Source organism: Pteropus medius, unplaced genomic scaffold (assembly GCF_902729225.1).
Source record: "Pteropus medius unplaced genomic scaffold, Ma_sr-lr_union100, whole genome shotgun sequence".
NCBI classification, from domain to species: domain Eukaryota; kingdom Metazoa; phylum Chordata; class Mammalia; order Chiroptera; family Pteropodidae; genus Pteropus; species Pteropus medius.
This window is the reverse complement of record NW_024352784.1, coordinates 1,563,779-1,580,846: the sequence shown is the minus strand read 5'-3', so window position 1 is coordinate 1,580,846 and position 17,068 is coordinate 1,563,779. Positions and strand designations below refer to the sequence as shown.

The 17,068-nt window shown below is 34.0% G+C and overlaps 2 protein-coding genes across 2 annotated transcripts; one reads left to right on the top strand and one right to left on the bottom strand.

The window, feature by feature from the left end:
- Positions 1 to 8,482: 8,482 nt before the first annotated feature.
- LOC120590100 (olfactory receptor 52K1-like) lies at positions 8,483 to 9,427 on the top strand. The gene has a single exon (XM_039847739.1). The coding sequence runs from the start codon at positions 8,483 to 8,485 to the stop codon at positions 9,425 to 9,427; it is 945 nt and encodes a 314-aa protein (XP_039703673.1).
- Positions 9,428 to 15,759: 6,332 nt separating this feature from the next.
- LOC120590146 (olfactory receptor 52A1) lies at positions 15,760 to 16,843 on the bottom strand. Its single transcript, XM_039847780.1, has one exon. The coding sequence runs from the start codon at positions 16,841 to 16,843 to the stop codon at positions 15,893 to 15,895; it is 951 nt and encodes a 316-aa protein (XP_039703714.1). The 3' UTR covers positions 15,760 to 15,892.
- Positions 16,844 to 17,068: the final 225 nt, after the last annotated feature.

Here is a 17,068-nt window from a genome sequence, read left to right as displayed (position 1 = left end):
ATGCATCATCCCCATTTTGGGGAGCATTATTTTTTGTCTTGGTTAAGATGTTATGCAAAGATTAGATATGTTTTGCTACAAATATGTTCCTTCTTATACTTTTCTTCCGTTCTGTATCTTAAGAAAAGTAAACGTTACAGGCTGTTTCCTGGGGTCAGAGATCATCTGTATTTTTGCTGGGTTTGTTTACTGGGGACACAGGGACAATTCTCTTTGTTTCTCAGTCTCAAGTGCATGGCTCCAGATCTTGCCAGAGTTGATTTCTATGGTTTCAGCTTCCAGTGGAGACTCATATTTATGAGATATGATCAAATTACTGGTACTACTATGTTTTGCTGGCTAGTGTTTGTGTGGATTCATGTAGTTTCTAATTTTTAGGAGTCCTCATTGTAATGTTTGGCTCCTCAGATGTCCTATAATTTATGTGAATAATTACCTGTATTAAAGGTTTTTGGACTAAATACTCAAATGCTTTCTGTTTGCTGCTTAGATTCGGACTGGTACAGATGCCATTCATAATAATATTGGGCTAATGACTTCGTAACTGATTGAGTTGAGGCATTATATAGTATTATCTTCTTAAAAGTATTAGAAAGGGAATAATCAAAAGACACTAGCAACTTCAACATAATAAAGGCCATATATGAAAAAATACACAATTACTTTACACTAAATGGCGAAATACTAAAGACTTTTTTCTTTGGTCAGGAATAAAGCAAAAATGCCTACTTTCACTATTTGTAGTCAACATCGTACTTAACAACAACAACAATAATAATAACAAAAATGACTGGATTAAAAATGCGAAAAGACTTAAATAGATATTTGTTCAGAAAATATGTTCAAATGGCCAATAAAAACTAGAAAAGATACTCAACATCACTAGTTATTAGGGAAATGCAAACCAAAACCACAATGAGATACCACTTCACACCCATAAGGATGGCTATTACTTTTAATAAAAGAAAGGAAAGGAAAGAGCAATTGTTGCTGTGGATATTAAAAAAATAGAAGGAACCTTTGTGCATTGCTAGTAGGAATGTAAAGTGAAACAGCTGTGGCAGAAAAAAAGGCATGGCCATTCTTCAAAAATTTAAACAGAATTATGATAAGATTCTTTATTTCACTTCTGGGAATATATCCAAAAGAAGTAAAAACAAGGACTCAAACAGATTATTTATATACTTGTGCTTAAAGCAGCATTATTTACAATTGCCAAAAGGTGGAAACATTCCAAGTGTCTATCTACAGATGGATGAATGGATAAATAAAAAAAAAAAACAACACATAATATTAAAAAGGAGAGAATTTCATTTCTAACACATGCTACAACATGGGTGAACCTTAAAGATATTATGCTAAATGAGATAGACAGTCACAAAAGGACAAGTATTGTATGAGTCCACTTCTATGAGGTATCCAAAGTAGCTAAATTTATAGAGACTGTCGTAGAATGGTTAGAGGATGTGAAGGGAATAGAGGAGGAAGAAGGGGGAATGGGAAATGAGTGTTTCATGGATATGGAGTTTCAGTTGGGGAAGATAAAAAACTCTGGAGATAGACGGTAGTGTTGCTTGTAAGTAACATAAGTACACCAATTCCATTGATCTTTACACACTTAAAAATACTTAAAATGATAAATGCTATGCATATTTCACAATAAAAGAGCCACCAGGAAAATGCCCTTTAATTATATTCCATTGTAATGCTAAACATAAGTGGTAATATTAGATAGAAAGATGATAAATAGATAGGTAACTTTTATGGAATTTTCTTTGTTATTAACATAAAAGTATATATTAATAAAAACATCAGGGGAGGCTTCTTTCAGTTGTACAGTGAGATTTTCCATAAATGGGAGTGTGAAGGGTATGATAGTGACATATGGCAGTAAAAGATACTTGAGGAAGAATGAACAACACATATGAACGTATGTGTCATCAAACACAAATCATATTTACAATTTAGTCTGTGGCATCCTAATTTGATCTGATTTCCTTAGTTCATATGATAAAATAAGAGAAAGGTGTCCCTGAACAATCAGAGAAAGTTGCAGGAGACTCACCGTCACAGAAAATGAATGACTTAATTTACATTTGTCAGATACATCTGGTATCAAGGATTCTAAATAACTTAATCATGGTTCTTAATTCTTACTTTTAAGGAAGAGAGGGATGAAAGAGAATTAATAATGATGAAAGGATGAATTTTGGAGTTATAAAAATTAGTCCAAATAAATCTAATTAAAGTTAAAAGGTATTTATAGAACAAATATTATAAATGAATGAATAAATGATTAAATAATTTTTCCAAGAAAAGATATTAAAAGTGATTACTATATTCTCCCATGCAAATACTAACCAGACCTGACCTTGCTTAGCTCTTGAGATCACATGAGGTCAGGGTGGTATGGTCATAGACAACATATTCTTATCACTGTTTTGTTGCACTCCATTAACATTATCTTATTCTTATCCAGAAGGATTTAATAAAGTATCAGTGTATGGCATGATATTCAGCAACATACTCTACAGAATAAATAATAAAAAAATAAATTCTTTTTTTTGTAGTGTTGTTAGATTTAGCAAATATGTGATTAAGAAGGAATAAAAGCAAATGTATTCATTACATAAATATAAAAAAATACAAATATTACACAGTTGCAATGACATTAAATTAGATATAATGGGCATTTCCTAAAGTATTTTAAACAAAGGATAGAGAAAAGAGAAAACTATAATTATTGGGAAGAACAGAAAAAAAAGTATTGTGTTTCCTCTGTGCCACCGCACTGATTGATCTCCTTTACATGGTTCATTTAATTGTCACACAGCTATATGGGGTAGGTTCTTTATCACTCATTTTTAAATATTAGGAAATTGAGGGGAAGAAGAATTAAATAGCTGCAAAGCTAGCCAGGCAAAGAATACTGGACTTGAACCTAGGCAGTCTAACTCCAAAGCCTGAATCTTTAACAATTAAGTGATTACACTATCTGTAAAAAATGTAATGAAGTCAAAATACTACAGTAAAAATATCATGTTCAGTTTTGGCATCTATTAGGAAGTCAAGGAAAACATGACCAAATATTTCTAGTTCAAAGTAGAAAGCTTCACAGTCTCCCCATATTTCAATTACAAACTGAGAATGGTGAATCCAGATAAGTTAGTCTGGGTTTTTAACTATTGGTGTGAGATTCTAAGGCTAATAAGCAAAGAGGAGATGAAAAGTTTCAGAGTATAAGTTTCAATAAACAATTTTTAAAGATCCGAGGAATAAAAGATATACAGATCTTAGGTTATCTTAAAAAAAAATGAGAAATAAATAACTGGGATGGGAAACTAATGACAAAGTAGTAAAGAAAGAAAGTCATTGGTTCTGGGACAATAAATAAACTATTTTAACATTGTTGCTAATAAGAAATTTCAGATGTTATATCTCGATACTGGGTTCCAAGTCACCTAATGGATTTGTTTTGTTTATTTAATGGAGTACAATAGAACAGTGATATTGAAGAGTGCTCAGTCTGTGTCTACATCCGACTTTGGACTCAAGTTTTAAAATTAGCTTTCCTACTTGGAAAAACAGATAAACATTATACCTATTGGAGAAGTTTTAAGCTCTGCATTTATAGCTCTTATTTTTTTCTCTAGATGAGTTCAACTAGTTCACTTCTTGTCAATGGCAAGATGTTCTACACCAACACTACCACTTTCCACCCAGACACCCTTTTTCTTACAGGCATTCCAGGACCTGAGGATTCCTATGACTGGGTCTCCCTCCCTTATTGCTTCATTTTCTTAATGATTCTGCTGAGCAATGCTACCATTTTGCTGATCATCTGGTCTGACCGTACACTGTGGGATCTCATGTTCTACTTTCTAGCCATCTTATCTAAATTAAAACCACAAGAGTAGGTTTAATGATCTTGTTGTAGGAGTAGGGACAATTCCCAGTCTAAAAGAAGAGAATCTCTATAAAAATTTAAACTTTGCGAATATTGCCATTATGTTAGAGTTTGCCTGAAGATGAATTGCCAAGTCTGGACATTTTTTCTGTATATTCTTTTTATTTGGTGTTCCATGAGTTATGGAACTTAATTATAACATATTCTCTGACAAGTATCAGGGGTGTTTATATGTTAGGTTTGGAAATATGAACTAAAGAGTTAGCACTTATAGGCTATCTACCAATGGATCTAAAATTGAAAAGTTTCAACAATAACAACCACAAAACTAAATCTTCAAAAGCTTGAATTAAATTCTAATTGAGAGAAGATATGCAACTAATTTATATATTTATCCAACAAAAATTTATTCATAGAGCGGCTAAACTGTGCCAGATTGTGCTGGATTCTGAGGAGAAGTGAGCAAAAGAGAAGTTCATGTTGCAGAGACTATATATTCTGGTGGAGGTGGCAATCAAGTTATGCTCAAATGCATAATTACACTGTATATTAAGTGCTGTCAAGTAGAAATACAGATTTCTATAAGGTCATATAACATGAGGTTTCGATCTGGTCTAAAAGTGATTAAGGAAAGTTTCCTTAAAAATGACATTTATTTGAGTGCTGAATGAGAGTTAACTAGCTGAAGAAAGAAAGAGGGGTTATGAAATGGGATGGTGATGTTATAAGGAGAGAGAAAAGAATGTATGAGCATGCATGAATCTTAAGATAGGAAGGGTTATCATATATTCCAAGAACTGAAGAAAACCCATTTCCTGAGCTGGCGTACAGAGAGTAAAGTGAAGAGTGGATGAGTAAGGCTGGGATAATGGCATGCAGGGGTGGGTGGGGCATGCTAAGGATTCTCAATTGTATCCTAAAAACAAGAAAAAGACAATGTAAAGTTTGTGCATAGGAGTGACATGATCAGATTTGTGTATTAAGAAGATCATGTGGCTGCAATGAGGAAAATAGGTCGAGACAAAATATGGAAGGAATGAATGCAGAAGACCTTTTAGGAGGTTATAAAAGTTTTCTTGATAATAATAACTGTCTAATAACTTGATCCGGGTTTGCAGCAATCATAATGAAAAGATTTAAGTCAATTTGATTACTTTGAAAATTTTAGGCTGTAGAATACAAATTAATGACGACTTTGATAAGCTCGCAGGTATGGGACTGCTGCATACCCTTACAATATTTTTCTAGGCCTAGAGTCTAGAGTGGATGATTGATGAATTTTCTGTGTTGGATGGGTGCATTTATCCATATAACAATATTTAAAAAGTTACATTTTGCCAGGCCCTGGAGAAATAATAGTGAAAAGAGCTGCAGGCACTATTATCAGGATGTTTATATTCCACCATTTTTTTCTGATAAAGTTCTTGAGGGTTTCTTAAGAATTTCTTCCCTTCTTTCACATTTACTATTAAGTTGATCTTCTGACTTTTGCCAAAAGTCTTTCTGAAAGTATCTCCTAAACCTAATATAGTGCAATAGTTTTTTCTAGAGTGCCTCTCTTACTCCTACTTTAATCTTACCTGTGTTTCTTTTATATATTTTATTTACCAAACAATGTTCTTAATTTAGTCAATTAAGATTTTACTTAGTGCATATATTTTTTCCAGCACTTTATGAGTCTTAATTGCATTTGAGAAACTGAGACATAATTTCAGTTTAAGTTTTGTTTATGGAGATCCCGAGGTCACAAGAAGTTAAAATGATTTAAGCTATTGATTTTGAAGCAATCTATTACAATTTGTGCATAACCATAGCTGCAAACAGCTCTGCCTTCTGTTTTTCCCAGTGTTGTTTTAAATTTCCATCTTAAGTGATTCCCCAGTCCTTACTCCTCTCCGTAGGGTTCCTAAACCATACCATTTCACCTCCCTCAACATACCAGCAGTTTTAGTTTTACAGAGTTCCTAAACATCTGCTCTTCTCTACTTATGCCATCCTCAATGACTGACTCTAGGGTTTGTATCCCAGAATATTCAAGTTAAACAAAGCATTTTGCTTAACAGAGAGGCCACTAGGGACCCAGGAGGGCCAAAACAAACCAGCATAAATCTGCCTCCAGCTCTGACACTCCATCTTATTCTGGACATCAACAGATGTTTCCTATACCTCAAGTGGACAGTCACTTTGCTGGCCCAGCCCTACTGTGACCAGACTTATAACCATCTACAGGTACTACTCTAGGAAAAGGGTGAAAAGGAGGGAAGGAAAAGAGTAGAAAATCCTTGTATACAAAGTCATGTAGAAAAAAGAGATTCTCAAATCTTTTTTGTCTACATACCAATCACCTACGCTTATAAGGCCATGATTGGGATTTATAATTTTTAGAATGCCAGTTCTTTAGAAAAATAAGTATCTCTTTAATTTTTATACCTAATCTGATGGTGTTTTTACTTATAATTAATGTTGATAGAATTGTTGCTGGCAATTGTTCCTGATAGTTCAGACAAAACTTTACCATGTTTCTTTAGTATTCTAATGTCACCACCATATGAAGAATTTTTATCCTCAGTATTCCTGGTAGATTCAATTTTTACCTGATAGTGAGCTTCTGGTTTCACAGGGTTATCTTTTCTGTTTGAATTTGTGAAGAAATTATTTTCCCTATTGAACTAAAATGTACCTTTAAAAAATTTTTTTGATCATCCTTTATTTGGCCAAGTATCTATCTCTTGTGACACTATATATCTTTTTCATTGTAGTACATAATGAATCTAAAAATATTTGAGGATAAAATTACCAGAGCCATCAAATATTCCTTCTATGGTGATAATTCAAGACTATTAATTATCCTAATTGCCATTCTTTTTGAGAAATAAACAAACAAAAAAGCAAAAGGAATATTATTTTTTGCATCTATCACTTAAATTTTATACTTCATAGAAAAAGAATGTTTGCATTTTTAGAGCACCAAAAACTTCAAAGAATTGTGCCAGGAACATTGAGCATTTTAAACAATGTTGGAATTTAATGATGAGTTTAACTTTCCTTACAATTTTGTAAGGTAAGCCTCATCATACTTTGGAAATGAGGAAATGAAGTTCAAATCCTTAAACAACTGGGTCAGTTCACATAAAAAAAGTGACAGCGCTGAGATTGTATTTTAGACATGTGTTATCTCAAAGACCTTGCTATTTTTGCTATTCCAAGTTACCTTCTTAGAGACCTGCCTATCATTCAGTTATGGTGTGCCTTTTACCACATGAAGTTTACATATGAAATAGTTAGATCTTAATAACTCAATTTTATGATATAGTCATGCTACAATAGTATTTTAGCAGACATGCCACTCTATTTTGAGCTCTTAGAGTAAATTAATTAACAGAAAAGACAAATAATCCAAGTTCATCAAAGACTAAAACAAAAAGGACTCAATATCACTGTACTTTTATTTTAAAAGCAACTTTGCATTACATTTTGTATCTCTTTATTTTAAACTTTTATTGAAACTTTTCCTTTTTTGTGATTATCTTTTAAATATATATTTGGAATGTTTCTTTAAAAATCTGGACTCTAAACATTAATAATGAAACTTAATTTTAATCATTAGTTACAGAAAAGTGTTATTTTATACCTTATTTTTGTATTTATTATAAACTTATTTGGTTTCTACTTTCAATGTATTGATTAAGTATACTCTATAGCTTTCATCAAATAGTTTATAAATTTGTAAATGTGTGTTTCTATTCAAAATAGTTATGTAGTTCAAAATATTTGACAAATACAGTAGTCTTATTTCTATAGAAACATGTATTACATTTAACCTCTAAACTATGCTCCACATACAAAACATATAAATACACGTATATACAGAAGACTATTAATTTACCTTTCTTTTACCTACTCTCCATCTATACTTTGTTGAATAATCTGGAAATTTAATATTAAATTATTATCTATTGAAGTATTTTTGTATTCTACTTTTGTCATCTAAAATATCTGTTATTTCTGCGGAATACAATCATGCATCTCAGGTATAAGATCAGTAGATTTCCTAGGTTCTTTGTCAATTTCAACAAATAGTCCAGAGAAGAATCCCAAATCACCAAGACTAACCTTGGGATGACGAAATTCACCTTCCACATCTTGAGTGGAAACCATGCTTTTTTAGCTTGTCCACACCCCTACATCCTGCCTATAATGTTGAAAATTTTGGGTGTCTTGCCAGATCCTGCTACCTGGGAAAAAAATCCTATAGGATTGCACACATTGAGTATTAAATGGAATCAGAGCCACGAGAGAATCTAAACTATGGAATTGATATGTTTTTATTGAGAATTATTCTTGAGACTGCTTCTTTCTCTTTCAGAGGAGTCTAAACATTAGAGCCCAAGATTAAGTTCTTCCTCATCCCAAATGGCTGAAGCATTCATTTGCTCATTAGTTGACAATATGGTTATTACCATAAATTGCTATAATAAATATCTACCATTTTTAATGCGAACTATACAATAATTTTAAAATGTCCCTTGTTTCTTTCTCTGCAGGAATCAAATCTTGGAGGAGCTCAGGTTAGGAATGTCATCTTGCAACAACTCTGTTCCTCAGCCATTGGTATTTGTCTTGGCTGGAATTCCTGGCCTGGAATCTTTCCATGGTTGGTTCTCCATGCCTTTTTTCTTAGTCTTTTTCATTACTGTCATTGGCAATGCCACCATCTTATACATCATTCAAATGGAGAAGAGTCTCCATGAACCTATGTTTCTCCTCCTGGCCATGCTATCAATCGTTGACCTGTCCCTAGTCAGTGTTACTGTACCCCGCATGCTGGGTATCTTCTGGATGCACACCAAAGAAATCAGCCTCAATGCTTGCCTCACACAAATGTTTTTCATCCCTTCCTTTTATGTCATGGAGTCTGGGATCCTCCTGGCCATGGCTTTCGACAGATTTGTGGCTATCTGGTACCCACTGAGATATAGAACCATCCTTGCTAACAACATGCTTATAAAGATGGCACTAGCTGTCCTGGCAAGGGCAGTGGCTGTTGTGACCCCAGCACCCATTCTGGCAAAACAATTGGAAAGTTTCCATACCCACATCATTGCTTACTCCTACTGTGCTTACATGGCTATGGTTCAGATAGCCTGTGGCGACATCTCTAATCACATTGTCTATGGACTCATGGTTATTGTGACATCTGTGGGATTTGATCTGTTTTTTATCATTCTGTCATATGGACTGATCCTCCATGCTGTCTTTCGGATACCCTCTTGGGAGGCACGGGGCAAAGCTCTCAGTACATGTGGCTCTCATCTTTGTGTCATTGCTCTCTTTTATTCTCCTGTTGTCTTTTCAGTCCTGGCCCAGATTTTAGGCTATCATATGGCTCCCCACCTACAGATTATTATTGACAATCTCTACTTCTTGGTGCCTCCCATGGTCAACCCCTTGATATATGGGGCCCGGACCAAGCAAATGCGGGAGTGGGTCCTGCGGATCCTGCACTGTCATAGAGACTGAAGTTAATGCCTGAGGTGGACAGGGCACCTGGGATATAGAGCTGGAAATCATGGTAGGTTGAATATAGATATAATTCTTGCCAGATTTGGGGCTTCATGGGGAAAGGAATAACTAAGGCAAGAGGAGGATTCAGTTAGTATAGGAATGTAACTGGGACATGTTCTTTCCACCAGAGTGTAGTTGTTATGAAATCTTCATGACCAGAATCCCCCCTCACATACTCTCCCCAAAATACTATGTAAGTAATAACATAGGAGAATATTTGTTAATTGTATTGTTTATCTAATCATATCATGTAACATAAATTGGAAGCACATTTTTTCAAATGAGGTAAAAATGAATTTAGGCATATATTCTCAAGACATATGGGCAAAAATAATTAACCTAAGATTTTTTTATTTAATGATTTTTCTTCCACATTTATGTTTTACCAACACAGAATTATATATTATGGAAAATAATCCTAATGGAAATAAATATGTGTAAATGTCCATGATCATATCAATGAGTAAAGAGCTCTTTTTCTGTCTGAAGGATTTTAATACAAAGAGTCTTTTTTAGAGAGTTACTGTCAGTGCCAGAATATGAAATAAATATGCAGGAAATTAGACTTGATAGGAAAGCATTTTACAAGTGGAAAAAAAGAACCTAAGAAGCTATTTTTTTCTCTAGCTTCACTTTTCCCCTTCCACCTACCTCACGTTTTCAAGAAATTAAGAAATCTAAATCTTAAACCATGATTATGTCTATGTGCCAGAAAACATATTGCAACAGCCATGTGAATTTATGTACACCTTAAACTTAAATCTTTTCAAACTAAACTCTTAATCTCTTTGCCAACTAGATTATCCCTCTATATTTCCCATTTATGTCCATTTGTCTTGAGTTAAATTAAGTCTAAAACCTTGAAATTACTTATTTTTATTTTCTTTCCCTCATCCAACCAGTGACCAAAATTTCTCTGTACATTTCCACTATCTTTTTTTTTTATCTTATACGTTCATCACTTTCACTCTCTGTACTAAAAAATTCTTCTAACCTTCATATATCAAATTTCTCTCATATTCAAAGTTGTTGTTAACACTGCAACTGGAGTTTTATTTCTCAACCAAATATCTGATTTTTTCTACTTAAAATCTTCAACAGCCTGTTCTCAAGATAAACCATTAACTCCATAGTATGGTGTTCATGTTATTGCATGACTTGACTTCAATCTGCATTGCCAGGTGCTTTATTTTCACTAAAACACAGTATAGGCATGAATCTAGCCAAACATGACTGCTTTATTTGTAATGAAACTACATATTTCTTGCAACTTTAGCTCATTCTTCATGCTAGGTAGGAGGCATTTTCTCTTGATCTTTCTTAGTCAAAACACTTCTCACCTCAAGCGACACTTTCTTTAATTTGTTTTCCATAATGCCTGTCCTTAAATGATATCAACCTGTCATTTTCTGTACTGCCAAACACATTAAGTTTCATTGACATTCATTTGTCTATGATCTGTCCTGTACTTCAGATATTAATCTGAATGCCTTGCCATTTCTCTTATACTGATGTTTTTTTAAAGGCAAGGGCCATACCCAGAAATTGATTTTTGCATTGCAGATAACTAGGTTCTAAACCTTTGTTTCAGTTTTTAAAAATTATTAAACATGAACTCATAAACCAAGAGACCTATGCATGTAAATAATACTCATCTTCCCATCCATAATGTTCATAATTTAGATATCCCTAGGTCTCCCTGGAACAAACACCATACAAATGGTATTTATTTTACACAAACATATAGAAATATACATGCTTTTTCTTTCATATATATTCTTCCAATCATCTTATTTGTCTATAAACATCTTTTTCTCTGTAATATGCTTTCATATTCAAATTTATCTGCATTCATATGCCTTGCTTGAGATATGATGCATTCACAAGTACTTGTATATGCACATATACCTCAAGTACATATATATCAATTACATCAATAACTATACAAAACCACTATTAACCTCACACATTTTGGCTGTACTGGTTTTCAGAGACATAAATTTGCTTAAATAAATTAATAACCCCTCTCAGAATGCTACTACTATATGCTTTTTATCAACTTTTAGGGCTCATCTTAAGAAATATTTTCTTTGTATGCCTTCCCTGTCCTCCCACCTCGTCTTTTTCTTCACTCTATATTGCATTCATTTTCAATGGTCTCTTTATCCTTTGATCTCCTTCATTTTCAAGCATCAACTTATACTTTCTCAGTCATAACATATATCACACGATATGATAATTGCCTCTACATGATTTTTCCTTTTTAAATTAAGTTTATTGGAGTGACATTGATTAATAAAATTATACGTCTCAAGTGTACCATTCAATAATACATCATCTGTATATTGCATTGTGTGTTCACCACCCCAAATCAAATCTCCTTCTGTCACCATATATTTGACCCCTTTTATCCTTAAGTACCTTTCTGCATCATTATTTTTTTCCTACATTAAAAAGAATGTTTGTCTATACTTTTTTTCACAGTATCTAGAATTTACATGGTATATAATATGAGTTTAATAAACATTTGTTGAATAGATCAAGTCCCATTTCAAATAGCTTCTCTGATGAAACAACAAAAACATGAAAGAATGCATGTACTTACATGCATGTAGTTATTTTTAGTACTCAGCTTAAGTACTAAAGTTAAAAGAGGATAAGAAAAGATGAGAGGAAGGAAAGAAAGGAGATAGAGAAATGACAGAGAGAGGGACAGTGGAAGGAAGAGTGGGAAGGAGGGAGGGAGGAAAGAAGCATTTTCTTTCCCTGGCTGACATTCTTTTCCACTGAGGATCCTTTCATAGTGATATCTCAAATTTATTTCTGAGTATTATGTAGGATATGTTCTTTCATCTTCAGTGGACCAATGTGTTCCCTCAAGTATAATTTCCCTTCCTAATTATTATGATTATCTTTTGTTACATTACAGATATCTCAAAATTTAGAGTTTTAGGTTGACCGGTCTCAACTTAATATTCTCATATCACATCCTCACGTGATTGCATGACAAAAAGGGGCTGAGCTGGATTCTTTAAAGGTTCATAAAATTGGACATCATCCAATATGGCTTCTTTACTGACAAGTCCGGTGCTTCTGTACTCCTCTTCCTGGTGTATTTCTCCATAAAATAAGCCTGGGTTTCTTGTACAGGGCTTCAAAAGATAAAGAGCAGAAGTTGCTAGGCTAGATATGGTCTGTATCCAAGACTTATACAGCATCACTTCTGTAGTATTCTGTTGTTCAAAAAAGTATTTGACCAAATTTAAGTGTCTGGAAAGTAGACTCACTTCCTGATGATTACATTGCAGAAGAACATGGAGTTTATAAAATACTTTTATATCTATCTTTGACAAATCTAGTCTGGTTCCTCTCATATACAACACACACTTAGACCTCCTTCAAACTTCCATGTCTCGTGCTAGTATGGCATTCATTCATCCAGACTATTATCATCTAAATCATATCCAAATGTAAGTGAGGCTTCATGGGTGAGGTTCTTTGGAATTAGTTCCTGGATTATGGTTCTTTCTCTGAACACCTATTTACTGAAGAGATAAATCATTTGCCTCTCACACTGCCAGTTTACAATATTAATACAGCAATAGGATAACTGCAAAAACACTCCCGTGCCATAAGAGGGAAAAAATAGTTACTGGTTCACAGCATACTGAAATCTAAGGCCCTATCCAATGGGCCCTGATCCATGAGGATAATTCTCTTTTTCTCCATGGTTCTTGGCTTTACCCTCTGGGATCTAGGCTCGATACTCTGAGTCATCATTCATTTTAAAATGGCCCAAGTGTTTACTTCATCTTTCTAAGCCTGTATTGGGGATTCCAATAAACACACAATAGAATATACAGAAGTCAAATTATAATGTACACCTGAAAATTATATAATTTTATTAACCAATGTTACCCCAATAAACTTAATTTAAAAATATATCTTATTTATCCATTAAAAAAAAAAAGATCTTTTCATTCTGTCCTTTTCAGTCTAACCTGGCAGTCCTTCTGACTAATGAATCTTAAAAATGCACAGTTTTTTTTTTTCCCTAGAGGCTAGCTCTTACTTTAAGTGTATATAATGTCTAGAGAAAAAGTGAATGAGAAACAGTTCTGTGTTCAAACTCATAAATACCTGAAACCTTTATGGTTTCTCTGAGTTTTACTTGAAAGTTAAGCACTACTTTAATTCATTTTTTTAATATACTTATTTTATTATATGTGACATTTTCAACATTCTCTGGAAATTTCATTCATCAAATTCATCAGTTCATTAGGTATTTATATTTTTTATTTTCTACATTTAAAAAGGAGACAGTTTTGTCAATTGTTTCACCATTACAAAGCACAGCTCTCTACTCTCTGGTACATAATAACAATTTTGTAACTCTATTTAAAGCTTTCATTAACAGTCTTCTTGGTACCCTGTAAGCTTCTGTCCATATACTCTCAAAGCCAATGCTGCACATTTTAGTTTTTTGTTACTGAAGACTCTAACTCTTGACATCTTTTTTTTCCTTACATTTAACTATTATTGTGTCATATAACACCCCAACACTTAGTGGTTTTAAACAATATTTTTTTTTTTCTCAAAGGTCTGTTGATTGCCTGGACTCAGCTGTTTAGTTTTCACTTAGAGTCTCAAACAGTTGCTGATAGTGCTTGGAACAGGAATCCATGGCTGTATACAAGTCTTCGTCTTCACTCATATGTCAGACACCTCAGTCCACCTCCACACTGACTGCTGTTCCATCAGAGTAGAACTCTGGGGGTTCTTACATTGTGGCATGAAAATAGGAAAAACAAACTATTATATCAATTAAAGACTCTGCCAAGAACTGACAGATTGATTTCTCTTGTACTCATAGCAGTTACAGGGTCTCAGACTTATTGAAAAGTACATTGAAGAGTCCATTCTTGATGAGTAAGTGGCAAGATCACATAACAGAAGAGTATGTGATAGGGAAGATACAGTTATAGCCATGCTTAGAAACTATGATTTTCCATACTCAACTTTCTTTCACTTCTATCATAAGTAATTTTTTTACCTTCCATTACTCTCAAAGATTCTGTAGTCTGTTCCCAACATCTCTATTATTGTTCACCAATGATTATTTTTCAGTGCTCCCTATATCAGCTCTCATACATGTGGTCTACACTCAGTTTTGTGCATTAGGTTTTTTTTTTCTTTTTTCTTTTTTTCCTCTAGAGATTCTACACTTTGGCTTATGTATATAGAGATTTATAGGGATTCATGTGAGTCAGGACACACCAGGACACATCTCTTCCTTTCTAAGACAATACACCTTATTTTGCATGACAGCAGTTTTCTCCCATAACTCGAGAGGTTAGCTTATCTTCTGGTCCCTGCTCCACTGTGAAAAGGCTCTCAATCTACTCCAGAAAAATAAGATAGATTGGGCACAGGTATAAGTGATAAGTCATACAGAGGAAAGTACTTAAATATTTTCACAAATTAAGTATCTCAACAACCATTCATTCATCAGTTCACATTCCCACTTACTGAAAATAATTGTAGATACAGTTGACATTTGCCTGACAATAATAATATTCTTTGGAATGTAACAACTTTCCACTCTGTATGCTATGCATGGGTAGAGTCTTTACTTAGAGTTAATGCAAATAAATTTATTACTGACAGTTGTTCCTGATAACTCTGACTCAATCTAGCCAATGGCACTTATAGCTGCTATGACATTCTTCTAATCCTATCTGCTACACAAAGAATGCCATTCTTACAGCAGATTTTTCACTCACTATTGAAAATCTCCATTGATAAAGAGCTTTTTATTCATACAAATATATTTTTTATTTTGGGGGCAGCGTGTTTCACAGAATTCATAACAATAGTGAGCTAAAATTTACATTTTATTATCCAATCCTGAAATATATAAAATTTGGTGACCACAAAAATATATTTTTATCTAGCACATTCTTCTTATAATTGAAAAGACAGTTATCAGAGCATTCAAATTCTATTTTCATAATGGTAAGAATTCTAAATTGTTTAGTAATCTTAGTCACTTTGAATTTAGGAAACAAACAAAAATATGTTTAGTTTGTAGATGACTCAAAAGTTTTCCACTCTATAGGAAAGAATGAACATTGGTAATTTTTAAGCAGCAATTAGGTGCAAAACTAATTATGCCATTAATTTTCTTATCGAGATTAAAGAAAAGATAAAAGAAGAAAGGAAGAGAAAGATGAAGGAATAAGATACATACATACTTTTCACACAAGTTTATCTCATATTCTGAGTGCTCTAATTTTGAGAGTGTAAATTCTTTAGGGGAGGTGATTATAATGTAAAAACCTCACCAAGACAGACATAGTACAAGGAGTATTCATCTTAAACATGTAAAAATATTTTTTCCTATGTCATATTATTTTTGAATCATTTCTGGATGTAAGGCTTCAGAATACAAATCTGATCAACCCGCCTGCGGATCTCTTTGGACTTCACACCATAGACAATGGGATTAAGGGCAGGGGGCACAAGAAGATAGATGGTAGACAATAAGATATGGGTATAAGGTGATACATATGCAAAGCGGTGGCTGAAGAAGGAAAAAAAGGCAAGGATATAAAATTCTAGGAAGATAACAATATGGGCAGTACAAGTATTGAATGCTTTGAGTCGCGCTTCTTTCTGGGGAAGACGAAAAACAGCCTGAAAAATCAGAAAGTAGGATATGAACACAAAGATCATGTCAAAACCTAGAATTGCAAAAGCCACAAAAAGCCCATATGATTTGTTAATGTGGACATCTTCTGCAGCCAGCTTGACCACAGCCATGTGTTCACAGTAGGAATGGACAATAACCACAGATTGGAAAAGTCGAAGTTGTTTAAGTAGAATGGGTAAAATCCCAACAAGTACTATTGCCCTTGTTGCTACCATCAGTACTGTCTGAACTAGAAAGGAAGGTGTGAGGATGGATGTGTGCCTCAAAGGATCACAAATGGCAACATAGCGATCAAAGGCCATGGCCAACAGGATTCCAGATTCCATACCCTGCAAGGCATGGATGAAGAAGAGCTGGGTGAGACAAGCATCAAAAGCCATGGAATAAGAGCCAAACCAGAAGATCGCCAACATCTTCGGAGCAATGGCTACACAGAGACCTAGGTCAGTGGCTGCCAACACTGCCAGGAAGATGTACATGGGTTGGTGAAGACTGCGTTCTGTAGGGATGATGATTAACAAGAAAATATTCCCCAACAGAGCCACCAAGCATATACCAAGGAAGGGAAATCCAATCCAAAACTGCACATGCTCTAGTCCAGGAATTCCAATCAGGGTCACCGTCTTTGGGTTCAGATACGACATGTTGGTAGATCCCATCAGGTTGTGTAAATCCTTTCCTCACCACTGATTCTAATATCTATTCAGAGAAAAAATATATATGGATGGGGAGGCAGAAGGAAATTTTTCTTACCATTTCTTCTAGAGCATGAAAAACATGGATGAAAATGTGGCCATTTCCAATCTTTGGAAATCAATTTAAGTCGGTATCGGGATAGAATTCTTGGATATTTTTACCCAAACTCAATGTGGTTTTTTGTGGAT